Consider the following 21,493-nt stretch of genomic DNA (forward strand, 5'->3'; position numbering starts at 1 on the left):
TTGCTTTGGGAATTGTACTGTTCCTCATGTGACAGGGTCTCAATCTTGAAACTGGATTTGCCAGAAGAATCTAGTGTGAAATATAAATCATTTTTTGCATGTCTTCAGTGAGGGTATTACGAAGGCAGACCATGTCTGAGGCAGCCTAGTCAGGGCTAGACCTATATGTTTTACCCCCTAACAGCCAAACAAAACAACAATTTGGTCTCTCTTCCCAGATGCATTAATTTGGCACTCAAGCTAATCATCCTGATTGCTCACCTCTAATGCCAGCTCTGAATCTAGTCAATTGGAACCAATCAAGCTGGCAGGGCAAATTGCCAACTTCTCATTCAGACCACAAACCTTATCTCATCTATTTTGATTAGCTCTACTTCTGAATGGGTAATGTGTCTGCCTGTTTTTAATGGCCAACCACGAGAGTTTTAAGCAGCTGCTGAACATGTTCCCTTGACTGGAAGAGCACAGCAATATAATATGGATGTCCGATCAATATCACCCTGATATTTAAGGTTCCCTAAAATTAGCAAATGATTTTACAAACTTATATATAGCTGAGGAGATTGGAAACATGAAGCTTTTCACATCGAGACTGCTAGTGACTCAAAGTACTTCCATAGGATGGCTGCTTTATTTTCAGGTGCTCCTGCACTATGTGTTTGAGACACCAGTCATTGCTGTAGTAAAATAGGAGGAAACTAGAGCAAGTCTTTGATAAATTAGAGTACCTCAATCTTCAGGTCTTTCAATCTGGTACATTTTAGGAGCACAAAATTCATTTGATTTTTTTTTTTTAATTAAAACTTTTTGTCAGCCCATTTATTCCACTGTGGATAGTTTCTGGTTAGCCTCTGAAACAGTAGAAACATATAGAGCAGCTTTTGTTTCAATGTTCATGGCTGTCTAGTAGGGATGTCAATGTGTAGACAACTATGCGATTAACCGCTAAGCCTGAGTTTACTAGTTAATTTTGTCAACTCCACACACTCCCATTCCCTCTTTTGCTGCCTCAGTATCAGAGGCAGCAAGGGGTGGGGGAGGCAGGAGCCAGCTTTTAAGCCAGCTCCCCACATGTACCAGATCCTGTGGAGCTGCCCCCCACCTCGGGCTGCTACCTCTCATAGAGAGGCAGCAGCACAGAGGAGGGGGTAGAAGGAAGCTGGTAGACATGGAAAGCCAGCTGCTTACGCGTGTCAGCTCCCATGGAGCCACCTGCTCCCCTTCACTGCTGCCTCTGAGAGGCAACAGCGAGGGTAGGGGGGCAGGCGGGAGCTGATACATGTGGGGAGCTGGCTTTTAAGCCAGCTCTCCATGTATGCCTCAGAGCCACCTGCCCGTGGGACTCTGGGCTTCATGCGGTGCTGTCTCTTTGAAGTACCTCTCTCTCTTCCCCCTCCTTTTGCTACCTCCATCTAATAGAAGCAGCACTGGTGGGGGAAGTGACTAGTCGACTAGCCTGTTGACTATTTGAGAGGAATTCATAATGATCTAAATAAGCTAGGTAAATGGGCACCATGATGGCAAATGAAATTACATGCAAGTAAATGCAAAGCAGTACACACTGAAGGGAAAAATCTAAACTCACTCATTTAAAAAGTTTCTAAATTAACTATATCAACTGAAGAACTGGACCTGCATGTCATTGTAGATAGCTAAATGGGTAAGTCTACACTATGAGCTGTGGGTATGACTCCCAGCTTGAGGAGACCTATTTGATCTAGCTTTCATCAAACAGGTGTGCTAAGAATAGAGTACAGCCATAGCAGCATGAGCCACCTTAAGTACATATCTAGTTTCTCTGATGGGCACACACTCACGGTGGCTAGCCCCTCCTGCCATTCATGTGGCTGCAGCTCCTGTCTGTTTTTAGTGCAGTAGCTCCATGAGAACTAGTGGGAGTAGAGGTATGTTTGCATTGCAAAAAAAGACCCATGGCAATGAGTCTCAAAGACTGAGTCAACTGATTGGCGCTCTTGGGTCTTGCACTATGGGGATAAAATTTGCAGTGCCGAGGTTCAGGCTCTGAAGGCTGAGAGGTGGGTCTGAGGGACTTGGCATCCCAAATGTCGATGCTGTTTTATGATCTGTAGTGTGAGCCAGAGTCAGTTTACCTATGCTCTTGTATTTGCGGCCATGGGTTTTTTTGCAGTGTAAACATAAGCTACATCTCTTTGAACTGGTAATCACATTCCCCAACTCAAAGAGTACACGTACCCAGTGAATGGAAAACTTCTGCTTATGGTTTAGCTGTTCTTAGGCTGCATAAAGAATGCGTTGGTGAGCAATATAAATAATGCCTTAAATATATTTAATATATCAGTAGTGTAGCCTCATCTAGGATATTTTGTAAAAATGTAGTGGTCAAGGACACTAGGAATGGTCAAGGAGATGGAAAAATGCTCATGTGGAGGAAGTATGAAAAGACTCACCTTTCACAGTCAGATAAGGCGAGATGTGACAAATATATTTAATGAATGATACTGAGAATGTAGATTGGGAACATCTATCTCATTCACAAGGACAAGCCAGTCTCTAAGTGTTAAAAAATCAGAGTGCGGCTCTCATACCTTTTGAGGCACCTGATGACCCTGTTGGAGATGGGGTGTGGATTAGGGATGTTAAATGGTAACTCTTAACGGATGATGCTTACTGGGTCCAGTTAACTGGTGGGGCCGGGCAGGGAGCTGCTTCACATGGTGTGCTGCAGGTGGGGGCTGCTCCGGCCCATCCAGAAAAACTGCTGTGGTGGACCCAAGTGGGGGACTCCCCCCTCTGCCTGCCCCTCTCCTTTAATCTGTTAACTGATCAAGCAATATGTGTAACTGGTTAACCAATTAAACAGGATTTTATATCCCTAATGTGGATTCAGTATGGTAAATCCTATTTTCTTGTGATGCATTGACATGATTTATCAATATAACTTGACTTTGCTACTACTGTAGATATGAGTACCAAGCAGTTTGTTTAAATATTTTCAGATAACTCTTTAATGTTATAAAACTGAGATCTGATTTTTGGTTTATAGTAATATTAGAAAAAAATCCACAATTACATGGTTTTCTTTCTCTAATAGTATCATTACAGGATATCAACATGAAAAAAGCATTTAAAAGTTCAACAATACAGGACCAGCAAGTAGTTTCAAAAAATAGCATTCCTAATCCAGTGGCTGACATCTACAATCAGAGTGACAAACCACCTCCATTGAATATTCTTACACCATATAGGTATGACTATATTCAGTACCTGAATTCTGGGGCACTGTGCTATTCATTTCATTTAATTGTAGATACATCCTGGGTAGTATAGAATGGTGTGGGTAGGTAACTACACAGTAGAGATGCATTTTTGAATGGAAGGTTTTAGGTGTACCCTCATGTTTTGCGAGGTAGTGGTTGGGGTCACCCTTTACAAAATTCAAGGTGATAAAAAGTTAAGACAGAATAAATGATTTAGACTAAATTGTAGCAATTTATTAAGATCTAGGTGTTAATATTTTTGGTATTTGAAAAGTAATCCATAATATTAGCTTCATAGATTAGCTTTCTATTAAAGTGGAAAATGGCTTATTGGCTATAATATAACATAATTGGTTTTTTCAGTGTTTTGTATATGGAAGGAACTATAGAAATTATTGTATTAAAGATACACAGCTGGAACCTAGGACTGTGAGTGAGACCTACCCCATTTCTAAACCTCTCTTCCTTATTAGCTTTGGAAAAGTCACTTCATCTCTATCTTAATTTATCCATGTGCAAAGCAGTGTTGTAGAGTATTGCCATGCCAAATGACTCTCACCTGTGAGTGTGGCATAAATACCTAGACAGAGGAGCAGCAGTGGAAAAGGGACACTGTGTGCATATCTGTCAGGTACAGATAATTCCTTTTCACAATTCCTTGGGTTATTCCGGTAACATAATGGGCACTGCAGATTCCTATGGAGCAGCTTTAAAACTAAACATTATTTTATAGTTAATTGGTATTCCTCTGAATGTGGGAAAAAAACTGGTAAAAGGTATTTTCCCTATTAACAAGTACAGTACATTGATCTGAAAGTGCTTTTCATTCATTCATTCATTCATTCATTCATATTGAATTGAAATGTCTCAAATTAACATCTGAAAGTGAACCTAAGAAGCGAGATGCGTAATTTTAGGGGCTATATAATATGGGGTGTTCTGGGGGCTTGTGCTGAATGGAAAACTGGATTTTCATACTGCAAAATAATTGTAAACTATTATATAGGGTAATTCCACTCCATGCCTACATTCTGGTTGAAATCATCCCATTTTAGAATAATTTAAATCTCAACCTAGTTGGTACTAGGAAATGGAAGTTTCATAAATACAGGAGAGTAAAGGAAGAATACCGTATTTACCATTTTATTCTGTTTATTTTGACTTTTGGGTGCTGTTGTTCTTTGTTTTTGTTACCTGACTTCCAGCAAATAAACACCATAATCAGGACTTCATTCTCTGATTTCTATTATTTAAAATGTCAATTGGAAGAATCTCATTTTTAAGTCTTTCCTAGCTATCCTGGGAAATACATTATTTCTTTCCCTAAAGGTCGTATATATTAGATTGTTTAAATATAACTAATGCTTGTAACAGGATGTCTTGTGATTTCTGATTACACAATATTTCTGCAAAAAGTACATGCTAGTACTTCAGTAATGTATCTGAAAAAGCTCCATATAAATATCACTTATATCAATCAGAGAGATTGCAGCATATTTGAGTATCAACTTGAATATTTAAAAATTAAAATGTTATTAGTTCAGTGCCCATAAATAGCTGAATAATGGAGTATTTTGCATATATGTTTGTGCTTTTTAATTATATATTGAGTATAGCAGTGTTACAGAGAAATTTTGCTTTATTGTGCTTCAAAAGATTTGAAGGGCAGGCCACAGAACTTCATCGGTTTACTCCTGTAACAGACCCATAACATCTGTCTGAATTACAGGCAGTCCCCGACTTATGTCGGATCCGTACTTATGTCGGATCCGTACTTACGAACGGGGCTTTTCTCGGCCCGGAGGACGCGAGCGGTGGGACCGCCCAGATGTGCCACGGTCCCGCTGCCCGCGTCCTCCGGGGCGAGAAAAGCGGCTCCGCGGCTCCCTGGTCTGCTGGGGGGGGCCCCCAGCAGACTAGGGAGACGCGGAGCAAAGCCGCGGGCGGCGGGACCGCCCAGACGCGCCGTGGTCCCGCCGCCCGCGTCTCCCTGGTTTGCTGGGGGGTGGTGGGGGCGCAGCTAGTGCATGCCCCCCCAACCCCCCCAGCAGACCAGGCTTTTCTCGCGGACGCCTGTGGTAGAGCAGCTGGGGCGCTGCCGGGTTGGTCCCGCAGCGCCGCTCCTCGGTGCTACTGGACCAACCCGGCAGCACCCCAGCTGCTCTGCCCCAGGTGTCCCCAAGTCAGCCGCTGCTGAAACTGACCAGCGGCTGATTCCAGGAAGCCCCGGGCAGAGAAACTCTGCCTCGGGCTTCCTGTAGTCAGCCACTGGTCAGTTTCAGCAGTGGCTGAATCTGGACGCCGGTTCCGACTTACGTACAAATTCGACTTAAGAACAAACCTACAGTCCCTATCTTGTACATAACCCGGGGACTGCCTGTACTGAAATCCTCAAATCATGATGCCAAGACTTCTAATTGTTAGATATCTGTAAATGAATTTCACTAAAATATAACATTACTCTGGAGATTTTTCATAGATGTTGAATTAAAAGTATGTGCGATGTACTTTGTTAGGGATGTTAAGGACTTATCAGATTTGAAAGGGGCAGTGCTGCCCTATTAACCAATTGAATAGTCGATACAAAAATGCATCGACTATTCAATTAGTCTATTACACAATACTTAACATCCTTACTTGATGTGACTTACTTCAGTTAAATGATTAAAAGGATTAAGCTTAAATCCAACAAACCTAAAAGCTGGGCCTCTTGAGTTGTAAATAACAGATGATATTTGCTAAGCTTTTCTTCCATTGTGTTTACAGAGATGATAAGAAAGATGGTTTGAAGTTTTATACTGATCCCTCCTATTTTTTTGATCTTTGGAAAGAAAAAATGTTACAAGATACAGAAGACAAACGAAAAGAGAAAAGGAGACAAAAGGTAAATAGCAGTATAATAAATTGTACAACAATTTATGCATGTACACTTGTACAAGCTAAATTGTGTTTAGCTTATGTATATGTCTAAAGTCTTTTGCTATTTAGATATGACTGAAATGGTACGTTTAGCATTAGAATTTTTATTATAGTTTGTTTTTTATTCAAAGAAATCTGGAAATGGAATGAACCAGAGCTATAGTTTTCTTTTAATCTTTACTGTTCTCCACTTTTAGTATATTGGAAATCAGCTTATGCATTGGTAGCCATAAAGGTTGAATTGTAATGTTTTATATTTCTTCATCATTAGGGGTTCTTTATCCAGCTGTCCCACTCCCCCAGGAAAACAAAAATTTCAGATAATTACCGTTTTTCCTTTATTTTCTTTAATTGTGACTCTTTGCGTTTCTGCTTCTATTGGAAGACATAGTCAATAAGGTAGTACAGATATTTTATGGATCAGCAACTAGAGTTGATGAGGATTAGGAATCATACTGCTTGTTGCCCCTCAAAGCCAAAAAAAAAAGTTCTTCAAAGAGAAGAATCTTTCAAATTTTTACTAGTGTGTTCAGGTATTTGGTAGTGGTCAGAACAATGTGCATCACGTATCATGAGGATGTATGTGTATATTTGTTTTAAAGTGTTTGTTTTTAGCTTGCATGGGATAGAGTGTTTAATGGATGCTCATTTATGTTCCCTTTTTGCTGCTGATTAATTTGAGGAAGTTCTGGAAGGTCCATAAGATTCTTCATACGGTTCCAAGAAAGTGGGGAGAGAGAATAAGGTAGATGAAGTTGCAGGAAAGGGTCCTAATTGGTCTGAAGGATTCCAGAAGAAAATAGCTCCAGGGAAGGACCATCAGACTACTGATTTGAAGAGTCACATGTTCAAACTTAGAATGCATGTATGCAACCTTACTCTAATGAAGAGTCACAATAGTAAAATTTCACTTCTCCAGATACATAACATGAAATTTACTCTTTATGACCCAACGGGATTCTCAGCATCATAAATCACAAAGAATTCTCACTTCATGTTAGTGTTCACAGACCTGATGAAACTGCTGTGCCCTTCGCTGCTCAGCCTACAAGGAACCCTGCCGTCAGAAGGGAGGCAGGATACATGCCTGCCAAGAATAGAAGTAGATTGAATTGGAAGGATTGGTCAGTAGTCACCAGAAGACTGCTAGCCACAACAAATTGTCCCAGTAATGAATAGGGAATTCTGCTATGCATTGGGAGAGAACATGGGTCTTAGTTGCAACTGTCTAGTTCCAGACAGGTCTATGTGGAACTTACTGTTCAAATTCATTAAAAGTGCCATGGTGGCTTAAGGAAGCTGTAAGAATTTGTGGAAGGCCCAAATCATCTGAAATGGAGAAGCACATTAAATAGATGTACAAATATCATTACTGACGGTACTTTGGCTAGTGTGTTTTGGGGAAGAGAGAATATCTTACTGATAGCAAATGCTTGAAAAGTAGAGAATTAGAGCATATCAAAAAATGAAAAATACTTTTATGACACAAAGTAATTTTCATTCTTCAGGTTAGAAAAGGAATAATTTCATTGGGTTCATATTTTTCATCAACATATTTATAGAAAACTACAAAATTTACCTGGCATTGCTTGAATCCTTGAGGGCAGGCGGCTGTGGGTGCATGAGTGCAGGAGTCAGGGCTTTGGCTTGCGGGATGTGAGGGGCTCAGGGCATGAGACTGGAGGTATGGGGAGTGCAAGAATCAGGGTAAAGGGCTGGGAAGCATGGCAGGGATTCTGACTTCAGGGAATGATTTTTAAATCATTCCAAGAACTCTTTAAGATAGTTGGGGACACACTAGCGATTTCCCTCAGCTATGCCAGGGACCTAGCATAAGCTGACAAATATACTGCATGCCTCTCCACGTGCCAAACTAGCCATCCCCATGAATGAAGCCCTCATGAACCCAGCAAAAACCATCTGGCAGACAATATCTCCGACCTGCCAAAGGTCAGATTGGAAATACTACGTTGCACCCAAAGGGGCAGACTTTCTGTTTTCCCTCCCCACCCCACCCCACCCCAAAGTCCCTTGTGGTGGATGCCATACATCAGGCTACCTGCACGGTCCCTTATGACAGGAAGAGATTAGAACTGATGGGCAAGAAGGCATGTTCATCAGCCAGCCTCCAGCTCAGGATCTCAAACTATTTGGCACTCCTTGCCAAGTACACACACCACATATTTGATCAGCTCACATCTTTTAGTGAGTTTCTCACTGACAAAGAAAACAATTTAAATTGAATATTAATGAGGGGGCACGATCCATCCCCTCTGTGGTTGTCATGAGGCGGGCATCGTGGCTCTACCTCTCTAGATTTCCAGGGGAAGTTCAGGCTGCAGTTGAAGACTTGACTTTCGAGGGAACTAAGCTTTTTGCTTAATTGACCAATGCCACACTTCATACACTGAAGGATTATGGACCACACTCAAGACTCTTGGCATATATGTACCTGTTACAAAAAAAACAAAAAACAAAAACAGGGAAGGTCATTCACGCAGAGGTACAAACCCACACCTTTCAATCAGCAACTGAGGCACTATGACCACAGATGCTGGCCACACCAAAGCAGGCACAGACAGGCCCCTGAGCAGACAGCTCAGCAGCCATCAACATCATGACAGGCATTTTTGAAGTGCTGGTCGAGGGTCTGAGAGCCCCAGTCTTTCCACAGCAACTATCCAAATCCTCCACATTATTTGGCAGCAGACTAGCTGCATTCTGTTCAGTGTGGCATACCATCACCACTGACAGGTGGGTGCTGGAAATCTTCAAAACTGTTTATTGCATCCTATTTTGAGTTACCACCTCCCCTGTGTCCGCCTTGCCCGTCTGTCTTCAGAGACCGCTCTCATGAACATGTGCTTGTACAAGAGGCAGAACATCTTCTCCAGCTAGGGGGCCATACAAGCTCAACCAGAGCACAGGGGCAAGGGATTCTACTCCCACTATTTCCGCAGCACGAAGAAGACAGGACGATTGAGGCCAATCTTAGACCTCCACGAACTCAACCACTTCATTTGATTTCAGCGATTCAAGATGGTAAGCCTCACCACTATCATTCCTGCCTTGGAAAAGGGAGCTTGGCTGTCTACCCTTGACCTCTACGATGCCTGTTTTCATATTTTGATACACCCGTCACAGACACTTTCTACGATTCACGATAGGGGACTTGCACTTCCTGTATAGAGAGATCACAAGGATTACCCATTTTTAAAACAAAGACTATCCAAATGAATCTTGGGATGTATACACCTTGGCTACATCTACACTGTCCCCTTCTTTGGAAGGGGCATGCTAATTTTGAACTTGGGAATAGGGAAATCCGCGGGGGATTTAAATATCCCCCGCGGGATTTAAATAAACATGTCCGCCGCTTTTTTTCCGGCTTGGGGAAAAGCCGGAAAAAAGCTTCTAGACTGGCGCGATCCTCCGGAATAAAGCCCTTTTTGGAGGATCTCTTATTCCTACTTCAAAGTAAAAGGGCTTTATTCCGGAGGATCGCGCCAGTCTAGAAGCTTTTTTCCGGTTTTCCCCAAGCCGGAAAAAAAGCGGCGGACATGTTTATTTAAATCCCGCGGGGGATATTTAAATCCCCCACGGATTTTCCTATTCCCAAGTTCAAAATTAGCATGTCCCTTCTGAAGAAGGGGCCAGTGTAGGCGTAGCCCTTGACTATACTATATCTCTGAAGGAGTCCCTGTCCAACATACAGGCTCACTCCACAAGAGCTAGGGCAGCATCAATGGCGTTCTCCGGGGCGTACCAATGAAGGAAACCTGCAAGGCTGCCAAATGGGCCATGGTGCACACTTCTACGCAACATTATGCCATTCAGACTTTCGCAGACTCTGATACCCAGTTCAGCCGAACAATACTCTCTGACACTGACTCACATCTTCTGAACTTCCCACCACCAAGCAAGATGACTGCTTTGCAGTCACCTAAGATGAAGTGCCCACATGGATGTTCCTCCAAAAAAGAGAAGGTTACAGTAACTGGAGTTCTTCAAGATGGTTGTCCCAATGGACGTTCCACCACCTCCCCCCTTCCTCCGCTCTGCTTCAGACTCCTCTACATCCGGTTTAGAGAAGGAACTGAAGAGACTGTTGGCTGCGCATGCGGAATAGCAGTTTTAAATGTCGCATGTCGGTGGTTCCTCATGTGTAGCCGACTATGGGCACTGCTACCTATAGTCTCCAATTACAGGCGCAGCACCGCTCAAGCACCTAAGGTGAAGCATCCATAGGGACAGCCATCTTGGAGAACTTCAGTTACTGCACCAGGGGAGTAACCTTCCCATCTGTTACAAATCTTATTAGTATGGTAGTTATTACAGACTGCTAATCTGCTTCACAGAATGGCAACTTTTTAGATTTGAGTGTATTTAGCCAAATGGCAATGGCAACCATTTATGATAGGGTTGCAGCATTCTCCCTTCCCCCCCCCCCACCACCCCACAAATAAAAATAAAAAATAAAAGAATAATACACACCAATGTCAAATGAAACTAATGAAAGCAAGATTGATTTGTTTACATTTTTACAGCTGAAATTCTATTTAGAATTTAGTACTAGAATTCCACAAATAATTTGTATCTTACCAAAGTAAAATCTCTACAAGTCTTCTAAATGAAAACTGTTTGGATGTCTGCTAAAAACCAGGCATCCAAATGGATTACTAATTTAGGATCTGATCATGTAATGTTCTTTGCCTCAACTTCCATTGCAATCAGTGAGCGACTAAAAGGTGATTATAACACACAGAATCAGGTTTTCAGAGTAGATGTGGGGCAGTTACCTTAAATGGTTGAGTTATCGGCCATAGGAAATTCTTGATATCTTTTATTCTTTGTTGACCCTGTTTTTTCAGGGTTAGGAAACTCAAGGAAGCATACATGAAAATGTAGTATAATGGCTCTTTCAAGTGATGGTGTTATCGAACAAAAGTGTAACTTTTAAAAATCTTCCATGCATTTAAAAACCACTACAAGTTGAACCTCTCTAGTCTAGCACACTCTGGTCCGGCAACATCCATAGTCTGGCATGATTTTAGTTTGTTGGCTGTCAACTTTTCATGGGTATGGCCAGCTTTCCCTTGGTCCTGTAAAATTTGTTCATAGCCATCAGTTCCGGCGCTCAGCGTTCTGTGCTATTATTTGGCTCTAAATTACCCCTAAATGTCTAAGTGACCAGCAAGCAATGGAAGTGCTTGTAATGCTGCTAAGCCTAAGCATGTGTTTTATGCTTTATCTACTTGTTGCCTTATGGCCAATACAGTGGAATTGTGTAACAACACTTAACACTTTATTATGAAGAGAGTGGATAAGCCTTAGCAAGGAATAGGCTTATATAGGATGTATTAATACAGCTATACATTATTAAGTGCCATTGAAAGCATTGCTTCCATCTATTTACCTCAGTGAAATAAAAATAGAGACCCACTCTCTATTGACCTTCCCATGGTTTGTCATTGGTCAGGTCCCCAAGGGGCCAGACTAGAGGTGTTTAACCTGTATAAGGTCCCCTGTTCTGCACTGTTATGCTTTGCACACTATGTAGGATAATGAACTAAGGGTTAGTGTACTTGAAATTGTAAGTTCTTGCTTTCCTGTTTTTAAATCTATATTAAAAAATGTGAGCCAAATTAGATTTTGATGAGTGTTACAGCAATCTAACAGGTTTTGAGGGAATAATTATGCTATCTCTTTTCCCTTGCTTTTTAATTTTTCCTCTGTGTTCCCTCTGAAGAATAGTGTACATATTAACTAATAATTTTAAGACTATAAGCAGTTGACGTGATTTTTCTACAATTGTAGAAAAGTCAGTCAGTGATCTGATGTATTATACTGTAAATTGGCGACGTCAGGTTGATATATTAATTATAGGTGAATTTTTAAATTTTCTTCAAAGTACTGCAGGTATATGCTGAAACTGTTTCTTTATATCATACCTAGCACTTCATTGCAGATGCTTTTGTGCATACATTTTGCTAACCCTTTTAAGGCAAGTATTTTGCTGAAGCTAATTATTTCCCGGAGGTCTCAAATAATGTTTGCCATGTCTGTTGAAGTACTTCTTTACTAAGAATTACATTACGCACTCCTTCTCTATCTTTAATCTATAGCATCTACTTGTTTACATTGTTTGTGCTACATTTTAGAGCCCTGCAAATCCACAGGAATTTTTTCTATATACATGGACAGTTTTTGTGGATTCTGGATAGGGTTGCCAACTCCGACTAATGATATTCCAGGAGGTTTTTTCCCCCCTACGTGATATAATCATATCCTATTAAAATCCCCAGCATTGCTTTCAATAGTCACTGGGAGATTAGTGACCAGAGAGACTCCAGGCCATCCTAGAAATTTGGCAATCTTAATCCTATATCAGATGCATATACAAATATATCCATGTTGCATGTTACTTAGAGAGACAGGTACCACTTACATCACCGTTTTCTTTGAAAGTAGAGTTCTATATTCATCACCCCACATCCTTATCACCAAAGCACTAATGGAATTATAATTCTAAGAAGTGAAAAATGTATTTCTCAAGATAGGGCAGGATAGTAGCCATTGGGGTCATGGATGTTTGTGAAAGGATTAAAATAAATACCTGAAAGAGAGGAAGAGGGAAAGAATTGACTGAAAACTGTCACCAAAATCTCAAGTATATGAAATAGACTGATAGCACTGTGGTAAAATAGATTACTGAATTGAATTGCAAATATAATTGTGACTTATTTTCTATAAGATAATGTGAAATGAGTGAACACAGAATAGGAGGGATTTTGTTTATTTGTTGTTCAGATATGAAAGGGCAAATGAGTTACCACAATTTGTGCTCTCTTTGTATGTAATAGCAACTGGAAAGAGTTATCAATTTTCTATATTTCTTTCAAAAATCTAGGTGATTTTAGGCATGCAAAACAGTTGGTATTTGTATATGATTCATTCTGATCATGTTTTACACATTATTTGTAGGTCTAAGTACTGTAGTATTACCAGATGCATATCAGAATTGTCTGAATACATCATTGCCATGTATTGTGACGAAAGATTAAGAGTATCTTTTAACAATGACAATTACTCTGTTCACTGGGTGGTGGGAAATAGAAGATAATTAGACTTTTGTAGAAAATTTTAATTTGTCAAAGAAACAGTAACAATATAATCACATCAGCTTCTATGAGGTCCATAGTATAAGGATATATTTAATTCTTTCATTGTCATTGTTACTGCAGAAGAATTTTATGTAGACTTAGCTTATCTGTTATTCTAGTCTTATTTCTATGCACGCTAACTGCATTTTAACCTGCTCTTTTCCTTTCCTTTTTCTTTCTTTTGCATGCTTGCTTTTCTCTCCTTTGAACATTAGGAGCAAAAGCGTATAGATGGCACAACCCGTGAGGTGAAAAAGGTTAGAAAAGCCAGGAACAGGCGCCAGGAGTGGAATATGATGGCATATGACAAAGAGCTTAGGCCTGACAACAGGTTGTCTCAAAATGTGTACCATGGAGCATCTTCAGAGGGATCACTGTCCCCAGATACTAGGTCTGTTTCCAACAAGCCCTTTGCTATATCACAGTTACATGTTCAGAGATTGAGCAGCCTTAGATTAAGAATGTAGCAGTATAGAAAAGACACAATACATATTTTAAACTTGTTCTCAAAATACTTCGAAAGCAATGTGAAATTTAAGGAATATGTACTAATTACTTTAAATTTCTGTGCATCAATTTCTTATGATTTTTGTTCTCAAATCTTTAATCATTGTATTGAACTTGCATGATGGTGTTTGCTACTTATTTTATTTTTGCATTTTGAACAGGTATAATGGAAGAAAGATTTAGACTTGTATTTAACCAGTATGTCTTCCTTCATTTTGACCTTATACATTTTATTGGTTCTGACAGTACATGTTGTTTCTCTGTGCAAGATGACTGTTAATTATTTCAGGATCTAGTCATCTGTCAGATTTTTCTGTTGTTTTTCTGTGTTAATGAGAAATATTTCAGGTAACTGGTGGTGAAAAATAGTTTTGCCTTTAGTGGGATACTGTAATTGAGGGACGGTTCTTTGTTCTACTTTTTTATAAAATCAAGCTTCAAAACCAGATGCATCGTTATTGCTTAAAACAAGTCACTTTGAACAAAAATCTCCTGCCGGGTCCACACAACAGAACTCCTCTTCAGTTTTCTGCTCCCTCCATGTGCATGAAACTCCCTTTGAGCTCAGCGGGAGATTTGTATACAAAGGGAGAGCCAGACATCTGAGTCTCTTCAATTGGATCTACGTAAAAAAAAAAGTCCCTAAATGTTTGTTTGAGTGCTTGCTCATATCCATTCCAATTAGGTGTGTGCATGCTCCAAGCATGACTGCCAGAAAGTTTTTTATCCTATCTGCTAGTCATCATCTTGACTGGGAATGCCCCCTGAAATGTGGCATCCATGCGATGTCTTATATATGACTCTGATGACCTGGCTCCTCCTTAGTTCTGTCTTACCGCCAGTCGTGACGGTTGGAACTTTTGGCTTTCTTGCTTTGCAAGTGCCATTCATTCCTAACTAGTTGTAGCTAGTTCATTTGTTTAACAGTAGTTAAAAGATAGCCAGCTAAGTATTTAGCAGTAGGAGCAAAGGGGCCTTCCCTTCTCTCCCATGTCCCTTGGGAGACTTAGGGCATGCCACAGCTCCGGGACTTTAAGCACTACAACTATTGCTTGAAACACATGCCAAAAAGCATCCCTGACATCTCCTGTCTTTGGTGTCTGGGGGAATCTCATCAACCAGATAAATGCAAAATCTGTGCTGCTTTTAAACCTCGTGCTAGAATGGAGGTTTTACTTTTGTTTGGAGTAACTTCTTATGGAGGCCACCCTGAACCTTATCACCTGGACCTGGCACCAAGCACCTCAGTCCGCAGCACACAATCCTTGGTACCGGCATTGATGCTGCAGAAGTCTGTCGGTTGCCCCCCTCCCCACTTCCCCGGCACAGGAAGTCCCTGAAGGTCTCTGCTTGGCAATGTTCTCACTCACTGGCACAACTCCAAGGTGGCCAAGTCCACTCTGGCACCGCTGCTGTTCCTCGGACCCACTCCATTGACATCCATGACTGTCAAAGACTCTCTGTGCTATGGTTCCTATAGTCTTGGACTCTCCCAGGGCTGAGACAGTGCCTGTGGGCCTGTCCTCCATGCTGGACATCTTTTGAAGCTTCTTGGGGTCATCTCAATGAGGCCCCATCTCCTGCTGCTCGACAGATGCCTGGCTCTGCACCAGACCTCTCAGGGAAAACCTGCTATGTTGGGCCCTCTTGCATGTGTCTCAGAGTCCCGGGGCTGCTCAAGAGTCCCAGCACTGCTGGTCCAACTTGTGACCCTGGTCTGACTCTCAACATCCTGTTCACCAATCCTCTTGGAGCTGCTCCCTGCTCAAGAGCCTCCTTGCTAAGCTGTTCCTGATCCAATTCGGTGTGTTCTTGACACACTGACCAGTCCAGAAGTGACCAGTGCTGTGGAACTCCGCACCGGTATGGTTCCATTTCCCGTCTCGATGCTGCCATCCCATTCGGAGTTCTTTATGGCTTCACACGTTGTCCCAATGTCACTTCTTGGATCATGTGTCATTCAGCTGGCACCGTGCTTAGGAGCATTCCTGGCGTGGCACCAGTCATCGCCATACCTTCCTCAGCACCAATCCCATTCCGGTCGCCTCTCCCAATCTCAGCATTGACACCAGTCCTGGTCCTGTTCTCCGTGTAGTTCTCTGTCTTGATCCTGGCTCCGATCCCTGTATCAATGCCCTTCTTCACGGGTTCTGTCGAGGTCTCCACATTGATTATGTTGCATGGCTGATCCCCCTCCCAATAGATAGCACTGAGCGTTCTTTCCTTTGCTACAAAATTGGCAGCACCTTAGCCATCTCGTTCAGGCATGCCAGCATCATCCCAGAGGGAACTCTCAGTGGGCTCAACTTGGTCCACATCTGTTGTCCCCGCTTCCCGGAGGTTGCTGGTCCCACAGTGGCCATCTCAGTGGTAGTTTTGGATTCCGTGGGTGTACCACCAAGCCCAGGGCTCCTTTCCAGCTGGGCCTCTTATCAGCCTCCTCCAAACCCAGAGTTCCAGAGGCAACGGTTAGCTTCCCCATGACCCTGCTCTGCCTGTGGCGCCCCCTGAAGCTCCTGAAGTTTAGCCTAAACCTCCAGACGGAGATGGCTGAGCAGCGTGACACCATCATTGACGACATGACCACAGAGGTACTGTCTGAGGTGGTCCTTTCTATAATTAAAACTACTATGGAAAATGCTAGTGTCCATCCCACCTATGGGAAAGAGGGTGGAGCACAAATACTTTGTGCCAGTTAAGGGGTTTGAATAACTCTTCACCCACCCACCCTCCCTGCTCTTGTTGTGGAGGCGGTGAACGAAAAGGCATGCCAAGGCCGCTAGGCCCTGGCTCCTAAGTCTAAGGACACTAAGCGTCTTGCCCTTTTTTGCTGAAAGATCTACTCCATGGTGGGGAGGGAAGGGAAGGTGTCTGCTGCTGTGTGTTGCTAATCAGCAGGTTATCCTGACCCTGTACAATGTTATTGCCTGGTCTTCCCTCCTGAAGTTCCAGGACCAGCTGCCCCAGGGCTCCTGTAGTGAGTTTGCACCACACATCCAGGATGGGAAGGCAGACTCCCTGACCAGAATTCAGGTCTTCTGAGATGCTGGGGACTCAGCTGCCCAGGTCTTGGCTTCTGGTTTTGCCATGAAGTGTGTGCCATGACTGCAGCCTTCGGGCCTTTCCCCAGAGGTGCAACAAATTATAGAGGACATTCCCTTTGATAGAGTTGACCTTTTTGCTGAACAGAGTAAGTCTTATCTTCGCAGCCTCAAAGACTCTCGTAACAATGACGTTTTTGGGCATGCATACCCTGGCAACACAAAGATAGACCTTCAAGCTGCAGCCTCAGCGGAGGCCCTTTCTGTGGGCGTACCACTAACCCTCAGACCTGCACTAATTTTTCTTGTTGGCTGCCTTGTTATTACTGCTGCAAATCACCTGGCCTGTGGTTGGGTAACAATCAGGGCTGGTTCAAGCTAGCCCTTTGAAGGTGTGCCCAAGTATGGAGTGCTGATGTAGCCTGATCCTTTCCCCTTCTGAGACAGAATATCCTGTTTCTCCTATGCCTGGTCCTGAATCACTTCAGACAGCTGGGTCCTCTGAACAGAGGAGATGGGCTAGTTGATACCTTTCCTCTCCCACCCTTTCTGCCCACCCCTCTTCACGGACTCTTCTTGTATTGAGGGGCTGTGGAGGAGCTTCCTCATTAATTCTGGGGCAGGGGTTTTTATTGTCGTTATTTGCTCGTCCCCAAGCCTCTTCGGCAGCATTCCTGGCAAAGCGGCAGAGCTGCTATATGGTCATTGGTGCATATCTTTGCTTTGCACTATACTATTGTGCAACTGTCATGACAGAATGCAGCTTTTGGTACTGCAGTTTTGGAGTCAGCCAGACTGTAGCTCTGACCCCCTCCTCCTGGGTATTGACCTGTGAATCACCTATTTGGAATACATATGAGCAAGCACTCGTACAAGAAAAACAATTACTCACTGTTGTAACTGTTCTTCAAGATGTGTTGCTCATATCTCTTTCATACCTTACCATCCTTCCCCCTTGGTTGGAGTAGCCAGCAAGAAGGAACTAAGGAGGGGCCAGGTTGGCAGGGTCATATGTAGGGCATTGTACCGGTGCCACTCCAGGGGGCTCCACAGCTACCCAACACACCCCTAATTGGAACAGATATGAGCAACACATCTCGAAAAACAACCATTACAATGGTGAGTAACCATATTTCTGTGTAGTAGTTAATTGATAGAAGGAAGAAATTGGAATCTAACAAAAAGCCAAACTATTTCACAATTCCAGTAAGTGTTTAGTTTGTTTACTTTCCATGGCCATTGGGCAACCACCACTGAGCAAGAATGTATTGATATTTTCAGTTCACTGTATAGTTGTGATTAATGAAGGGGAGTCTGCTCAGAACTTTGTTTATTCAGTATCGAGTGTGTTTTGTTTGCTGTGGTCTTCTGTCAGATGAAGTTGACTCCTTGGAAACCAGTAAGAATGTTTGCTGTTCTTTCTATCAGTGTTAAATTTCAAGAATATTCATCCTTTTCCTTTGCTTGTTGGTAATTTAACAGTTTTAGTTTACCATAATTTCTAATGCCAAAAGGGTGTCCTGCTAATAATTCTATTTTTTTCTTTTTATTCAAAGTTCTTTTAAGTTAGCATTTTCAAAATGTTGATCTGAATCTTGCTTGAACTTAGTGCCAGGTAAGAATTTGGGTGCCTTGTACAGTAAGGCAATGGAGGGGAGGCTCCCACCTTCCCAGGTGGGAAGCCATAGGACAAGGAGGTTATTCCAGAGCAAGTTCTCCTACAGTCATCCTGTTCAGCCCCTGTCCCATGTGACTGATTCAGCTCCCCATTTTGGCCTGTTAGCTAACATCACAGCATGTAAACAGGTCCTTCTCTTTGCTTCACCCTGCCCTACTCCACCCCCTCCCTGGCACTGGCAGGTGTGTGTGTGTGTGTGTGTGTGTGTGTGTGTGTGTGTGTGTGTGTGTGTGTGTGTGTGTGTGTGTGTGTGTGTGTGTGTGTGTCTGTCTTTTCACACCCCATTTTGTTTGGAGGGAGGGACCTGAGATGGGGATCCTGTGCAAGTTTATTAAGGGCACATTGGTTAATTGAACGAAGCCTAACTGAACAGATCAGATAACATCAGGGCCCTTTATGCAACTACAAGATGTAGGTTCTTTGCATCTTTGAGCTTTCTTCCTTCACACATTCTAAGTCTTTCTTTTTGCCCTTTATTTCCCTGTAATGTCAAAATGTGTTCCATCACACACTCTAGGCAGACTTTTGTGATGTGAAGAAAGCAACCTCAAAGAAATAGTTGCAATGTGAAACTTTCCCTAAGGAGGAACTGTGAGGTCCTTCAGCTATGATCTGGATTATTTTGGTGTGGGTGGTGCCAGGAGGGTGGTTAGTAGTATCAAGCTGGTTATGACATTATACCATCTCTTTCTTGTTACAGATTTTAAAATGCTTATAGTAATGTGAATAATCAATATTGCATGGTACAAATACCTGATTGTATTGCAAAGTCTAGAGAGACAAGGCAAGTGAAGTCATAACTTCTGTTGGACCAACTTCTGTTTGTGAGAGACACAAGCTTTTAAATAATACTGAGCTTATCTTCAGGTCTTGGAAAAGTACTAGTGTCATTGCTAAATACAAGATGAGTCAGGTAGCTTAGCATAAGGAGTTGGCACATACGCTATTTGTTTGGTCTTGCATTTTGGCTGTGACACTCCACTTTTCCCGGGCCTGAAGAACAGCTCTGTGTAGCCTGAAAGCTTGACTGTCTCACTAACAGATGTTGGTTCAATGCAAGATATTACCTCAGCCGTCTTGTGTGTCTGATATCCTGGGATTGACATGGCTACAATAATACCACATTGCAAAAATCTGCAGTTCAACTGTGGGTTAGTGTGGTAGGATGAAGAAGATTAGTAATTTGTATAATGCATGCTTTTAACTTTGATCTACCTTGTGAATGAAGCTATAAAAGTAGAAATGAATCAAGTTCTCACAAAAGTGGTCTTATGGTGATGCGTGCAAATAGAAAGTTTATTTATAGACACTATTTGTAGGCTAACTTAGGACATACAAACCTTTTGAACTTCGTTGTACATTTTTGTAAAATACAAAGTATGAATAGAAGCACATCTATCTTATAGTTTAATATAGAGTTTAGGTAATTAAAAAGCCTTTGTGAGTATGCTGTCCCAATCAAAGCCATAAAGTTTGAAATCCAAGTTACCAGACTGTGTGTGCCTATTACAATTCATTTGTTACACCTGTTGTACTTCAGAGAGAGAGACACAAGCTGAATCCAAATAGAAACCAGCAAATAAATGTGAGAAAAGTAAGAACAAGAAAAGAAGAGTGGGAAAGAAGGAAAATGGGCATTGAGTTCATGAGTGACGCAAAGAAACTGGAGCAGGCAGGAAGCATGAAAAAGGACAAAATGCCCAAAGGGTGTGTCATTTTGTTTTATTCAAAACCCTGGCTTTTTGTTGCTTGCCTTGTTTCCAGTCTAAGAGATGATGTGCATCATTTTGCTGACTATCTGTTTTAACCAAGTGACAGGCTGCACGACTGTTACTAATGCAGTACAGCTGTGTGCAGTTATGGGATGAAGAGATCCTTTTGCTTCCTCTCTTGGGTTTATTTGACAAAACATCATAGACTTTGCATCTTTATGAACTCTCTGCTAAACTAATATTTGCATTTTTCAATCTCTCTCTGCCTTTCCAATCAAACTACTTACACAAAGAAAGCTTTTAAAGATTAAGCTTTTGAAATTAGCGCTCTGCTTTGGTAAAATATATTTTCTGTATAACTGACTTCTTCTATTGTTGCTTTCTTTTTCTGCTTTCTGTTAATACCTAGCTGGTTACCCACAGTTATTAATTGTGTGTTGTCAAAAAAAATCAATGTTTTCTTGCAACTAGGAGGAAAAAAAAGCTAATATTGGTTTTGCTTTTTTAAATTAATTTGATTTGTTCTACAATATTCTGTCAGTTAATATGCCAAAAGAGCAAAAAGATACAAACCCTGCAGATTAAGATTTAGTTTGTGTATTCTGGTTTGTACAAATTAATTTATTTTGAAATAATTTCATTGCTGCTGGTGTAGTTTTCATCACCTGACACATGCTTGATAATGAAAATAGGGAAACTCTTTACAAGAAAAGTTATTCCCTGTGTAGTCATTAGCTTTACTGCTTAGCTGTTGAGACAGCATTCTGCTACACTCATTTGTTCTGTTCATCCCATCCCATTTACTTTAGGTCCCATGCGTCCGATGTTACCGATTATTCTTATCCTGCTACTCCAAATCATTCCCTTCACCAGCAACCAGTGATGTCTTCATATGGATCAGGAGATGGACCACAGTATATGGGTGTAAACCAGGGTCTTGAGCATGAATATAGACCATCTTCTATCACAGTGCGGCATGCTACCTTAAATAGACCTCAACAACCACCTCCACCTCCACCCCAGGCCTCAGAGGGCCCACACAGCTCTGTACCTTTGGTACCAGCAGACTATGGGTAAAACTTCTGATTTACTGGTGGCTTCTTGGAAAGACTAATAGGATGTGCATTTGTCATCATCATAATACAGTACTTAAGAGTTGTTTTACATGTTCAGAACTCTATACAAACATAACTAACTCTGTGAACACTTCAGTAAGGTAGGAAGAAGAAAATTT

General features: G+C 41.9%; 1 protein-coding gene across 2 annotated transcripts in view; it reads left to right on the forward strand.

Moving 5' to 3' along the window:
- WASF3 (WASP family member 3) overlaps positions 1-21,493 on the forward strand; it is an 84,491-nt gene that overhangs the window by 58,545 nt on the left and 4,453 nt on the right. Inside the window, exons 5-8 of one of the 2 annotated variants that reach the window (XM_075919241.2) lie at positions 3,074-3,227; positions 6,006-6,123; positions 13,537-13,712; positions 21,069-21,332. In XM_075919241.2, the coding sequence (XP_075775356.2) occupies positions 3,074-3,227; positions 6,006-6,123; positions 13,537-13,712; positions 21,069-21,332 (712 nt within the window). Of the gene's footprint in view, positions 1-3,073; positions 3,228-6,005; positions 6,124-13,536; positions 13,713-20,087; positions 20,255-21,068; positions 21,333-21,493 lie in introns of both variants that reach the window. The other variant, XM_075919242.2, reaches the window with a different exon arrangement.

This window comes from Pelodiscus sinensis, chromosome 1, assembly GCF_052426305.1.
Source record: "Pelodiscus sinensis isolate ZL-2025 chromosome 1, ASM5242630v1, whole genome shotgun sequence".
Lineage (NCBI taxonomy): Eukaryota > Metazoa > Chordata > Testudines > Trionychidae > Pelodiscus > Pelodiscus sinensis.